This window comes from Sinocyclocheilus rhinocerous, unplaced genomic scaffold (genome assembly GCF_001515625.1).
Source record: "Sinocyclocheilus rhinocerous isolate Xijiao unplaced genomic scaffold, SAMN03320098_v1.1 scaffold2167, whole genome shotgun sequence".
In the NCBI taxonomy this organism is placed as follows: domain Eukaryota; kingdom Metazoa; phylum Chordata; class Actinopteri; order Cypriniformes; family Cyprinidae; genus Sinocyclocheilus; species Sinocyclocheilus rhinocerous.
In genome coordinates this window covers 90020-94796 of record NW_015638937.1, presented here as the reverse complement: position 1 = coordinate 94796, position 4777 = coordinate 90020, and the positions used below count along the sequence as shown (strand labels likewise).

The 4777-nt window shown below is 40.1% G+C and overlaps 1 protein-coding gene and 1 long non-coding RNA gene across 2 annotated transcripts in view; one reads left to right on the top strand and one right to left on the bottom strand.

Moving 5' to 3' along the window:
• Positions 1 to 449: 449 nt before the first annotated feature.
• The window catches only part of dlg4b (discs, large homolog 4b (Drosophila)), a 38267-nt gene continuing 33939 nt past the window's right edge, over positions 450 to 4777 (top strand). Inside the window, exons 1-3 of the mRNA XM_016565423.1 lie at positions 450 to 541; positions 778 to 897; positions 1950 to 2020. Of these exons, the coding sequence (XP_016420909.1) occupies positions 523 to 541; positions 778 to 897; positions 1950 to 2020 (210 nt within the window). The 5' untranslated portion in view covers positions 450 to 522. The remainder of the gene's footprint in view (positions 542 to 777; positions 898 to 1949; positions 2021 to 4777) is intronic.
• On the bottom strand, positions 3355 to 3521 carry LOC107750156 (uncharacterized). The gene is made up of 2 exons (XR_001641122.1): positions 3444 to 3521; positions 3355 to 3410 (listed from the first exon to the last, which is right to left on the bottom strand). It is a non-coding gene; the product is annotated as an uncharacterized LOC107750156 (long non-coding RNA).

Genomic DNA, 4777 nt, shown 5'->3' with positions numbered 1-4777 from the left:
TGAGTGTGTGTGTGTGTGAGTGTGTGTGTGAGTGAGTGTGTGTGTGTGTGTGTGTGTGAGAGTGTGTGTGTGTGAGTCACCAGGAGAGGGCACTCTAGCATCATGACGTTCACACACTCGTGCAGATGTGATTTCTTATAGAAGTAGATGTTGACACCGATGAGTATGCTGTTTACTAAGTCAGCCTTCACTAGTCCTAGTGCTGATAGTGATGTGTGTGTGTCTCTGAGTGTGTGTGTTTGTACTGTAGTCATGAATGATTCCTCAGATCATGTGTGCTGCTGCTGGACCTGAAAACAGCTGAAAACTCCGAGCCAGATCACTGAGACTCAAACATCATACCGGCGAGTTTGGCTCGTTCACACACTCACACTGTTCTGATGAATGCTGTGCTTGATTGACAGACGGCCTACATTTCCCAGCAGGCTGCGGGGCAGAAGCTCAAAGCCCTAAAGAGGTTTAAGTTTAGAGGATCAAACGACAGCTGGAGACAGACACACATCAGAGAGAACCACGGGCAACATGCCTCTCAAACGAGAAGGTGAGACACGTTCAGCTCTGTGTGTGTCTGTGTGTGTGAGTGTGTGTGTGTGTGAGAGTGAGTGAGTGAGTGAGTGTGTGTGTGTGTGATGTTTTAGGTCCGTATCCTCTGTGATGCTCTCATATGTTGCTATTAGGTGCTGTTAGTGTGTCTGTCATGTTCAGGGTCACAGTGGCACATTGCACCCTGTTACATGTGTGTGTTTAACACAGTGTGTGTGTGTGTGTGTGTGTCAGATACAGAGCGAGCGCTGCAGGCGATGGAAGCCTGTCAATCAGCAGGTGATGAAGGTTTCAGGAGTCGCGCTGAGAGACTCTTGACCATCTTTCAGAGTGACCTGTTTCAGGCTCTGTTGGGTGAGTAACACTCACTCACTCACTCACACACACACACACTCTCTCTCTCTCACACACTCACACACACACACACACACACACACAGAGCTAATCAGCAGTGAGTGGCAGTGTGAACTCTATATTTAGTGTGTAATCTGTCATTGGGAGATTTACACGAGTGACATCATCAGATTAGAGAGGTCACTGGAGGCGGGGCTTGGCAGGTAAGCAGCGTGTGATTGGTCGCTGAGGATGAATGGAGCTGTCAGTCACCGTCAGGTTTCGCTGCTGGCAGACGAGACGCTGAAGACGAGAATAATTAAGATTTGTTAATGTTTTTGAAATGATATCTTCTGCTCACCAAGGCGGTATTTATTTGATCAAACTACTGTAAAAACAGTGAAATATTATTACAATAAGCAGTTAATAATATTTCTGGAATAATTAAAATGATTTACTGTTTTCATTAGCTCATTCTAATATACTGATTTGCTGCTCAAAAAAACATTTCTGATTATTATCAATGTTGAAAACAGTTGAGCTGCACAATATTTTTGTGGAAACTGATACATTACCATTAAATTGATAAAAAGTGTCAGTAAAAATATTTATAATGTTACAAAAGGTTTCTGTTTCAAATAAATGCTGTTCTTTTGAACTTTCTGTTCATCTGTGAATCCTGAAAAATAACTGTATCACAGTTTCTACAAAAATATTGTTCAGCACAACTGTGTTCAACATTGATAATAATCAGAAATGTTTGTTGAGCAGCAAATCAGCATATTAGAATGATTTCTGAAGATCATGTGACACTGAAGACTGGAGTAATGATGCTGAAAATACAGCTGCGCATCACAGAAATAATTACAGTTTAACACATATTCACATGGAAAACAGCTGTTTTACATTATAATAATATTTCACATTTTTTTACTGTATTTTTGATCAATAAATGCAACCTTGGTGAGCAGGAGAGACTTCTTTCAGAAACAAATCATCTTAATTATTCCAGTCTTTTGGCTGTCAGTGTGTTTCTGGTTCTTTAATATGAAGTTTGTGTGTTTCTTCCTCAGACATTCAGGAGATTTATGAGCTGACGGTGTTTGAGAATCAGACGGCAGATCGAGCACTCACACCGGGACTGGTGAGTGTGTGTGTGTGTGTGTGTGAGAGTGTGTGAGAGTGTGTGTGTGTGTGTGTGAGCGAGTGTGTGTGTGTGTGTGTGAGCGAGTGTGTGTGTGTGTGTGTGAGCGAGTGTGTGTGTGTGTGTGTGAGCGAGTGTGTGTGTGTGTGTGTGAGCGAGTGTGTGTGTGTGTGTGTGAGCGAGTGTGTGTGTGTGTGTGTGAGCGAGTGTGTGTGTGTGTGTGTGAGCGAGTGTGTGTGTGTGTGTGTGAGCGAGTGTGTGTGTGTGTGTGTGAGCGAGTGTGTGTGTGTGTGTGTGAGCGAGTGTGTGTGTGTGTGTGTGAGCGAGTGTGTGTGTGTGTGTGTGAGCGAGTGTGTGTGTGTGTGTGTGAGCGAGTGTGTGTGTGTGTGTGTGAGCGAGTGTGTGTGTGTGTGTGTGAGCGAGTGTGTGTGTGTGTGTGTGTGTGTGAGAGAGAGAGAGAATCACAGCTGAAATCTTGTTGAAGTACAGTGTCATTTTAAAGAATGATTCCAGCACATCTGCAAAACACTTAAGGCCTCTTCACACTAAGAACCTATAATATATAGATATATATAATAACTAGAATGATAACTACAATTAAAGGGGTCATATGATGTTGCTAAAACACATTATTTTCCACATACTGTACATTATTGTTTCTCCTCTATGCCCCGCCTTTTTGAAACGCGTCGATTTTTACAAAGCTCATCGGTCATATGACCCCTTTAATGTTAAATATGAACTATATTAGCATCCACAGCAACAGACAATAATGCTGTGTTTATTCTAATGGCACTGCAGCTGTGTCGTCTGTCTCTTTAAATGCTTGAGCTCTTTAATGTTGGATGGATTCTGATTGGCTGTCAATCAATAATCAAAAAATAATCACTCTTAAAGTGACTCCAACATAATTCCTGTGTCATTATCGCTATGGCTGTAGAGTTAGAGCATATCTCTATATAGAATAGAACTCAGATGTACTGTAGGAAAGACAAGGTCTAAATAAGACAAAGGTGCGTCCCAATTCACATGCTCTGTATTCTGTATAAATAGCATGATTAGTGTGTTCACACCTACAATCACAACACGATCAAGTGCACTTCAGATACCTGCGTGATGCACTTAATTAACCAAAATACAACTTTTTGAATATTGGACGTTTCACGCACTGAACGGTCACTGCTTTCATTACATAATGGAAGAGGAGATGGAAAACAACACTGCTTTCTAACTGCATCACTTCACATGCATCTCATTTATAATATACACGAGGCCTTCAGAAGTCTGAGACCAGCCGGGAAACGCTTGTTTTCTATGTAACAGAAATATTTTTTCTGTTTTGTCAATATAATCGTAAAGTTGAACTGAACATGAACAAACGTTTTAGACACTTTACATTATTTTTGGCATAAAAACCAAAAACCTAATTTATGTACGAACATAAAACAGCGCTTGATCTGTACAAACATCTGATAAACGTCTTAGAAATTCTAAATCATAAACATCTTTTTCTAAACATATATTGAACATCTGATAGGAAACGTCTTAGAGACATATTGCAAATGAACAATCTAAAAAATACAGCTTGCAGATGTAAATGCAGACATTAAATATATGTGATGTATTCAGTGTGTGTGCTCTCAGGGTATAAACTATCCAAAACACAAACGACAAATCATGCTCAATGTAACATGGTGTGCCATATAACAGATTTACAGTGTGCAAAACAGAAGCATCCAACACAGTTGTATCGTAATAAATATTAACCCTGAAGCATTGTCACATTGTGCACGTCACGTGTGCTGATTCTGTTGATGTGTGCGTGCGACCAATCGCGAGCGAGAATCATCACCTACACATCAAAGCAACTTTTTGGCAAACAAACTGAGGTTTACTGTTGAAATTAATACATGGAAGAAAAATTGTGTGAATATTCCTTTAAAATATTTTAACAGGCTAATCATTGTATTATTTTTTTTCTACAATTAAGTGATTAATCTGGTTGTAATATATCTATTTTTTTCATTTAATTATTTTATTTAAATTTGATAGAAAATTGAATGTTTAAAGATGTACATTATACTGTACAAAAGTAATACAAGAGTAATATATTTCTGTTAAACCGTACTTTTATTTTGACAGGTTGCCTCGAAGTTTCTGTGTGTATACAGTATGATGATGCTAGTTTTCTCAAATGAAACGGTTAAATTCTCGCGCAGTGACTCTCACAGCAGCTCTGGAGATACAGTGTTTGTGTTCATGCCGTCACATAGTGAGACGCAGAGGCCGGGAATCACCGCGAGCGTCACGCGTGCTTCAGTATTTGTGTAGTAAACAAAACCGTGTTTCCAGCATTCATACATACAGAGGCAAGCGGAACATGCAGGATTCATATTTAAACCGTCTTTTTGTGTTAAACCGTACTTTTATTTTGACAGGTTGCCATGAAGTTTCTGTGTGTATACAGTATGATGATGCTAGTTTTCTCAAATGAAACGGTTAAATTCTCGCGCAGTGACTCTCACAGCAGCTCTTGAGATACAGTGTTTGTGTTCATGCCGTCACATAGTGAGACGCAGAGGCCGGAAATCACCGCGAGCGTCACGCGTGCTTCAGTATTTGTGTAGTAAACAAAACCGTGTTTCCAGCATTCATACATACAGAGGCAAGCGGAACATGCAGGATTCATATTTAAACCGTCTTTTTGCATTTTAATATTCACAGACACTAGTTCATATCGCGATTCGAATTAAGTGG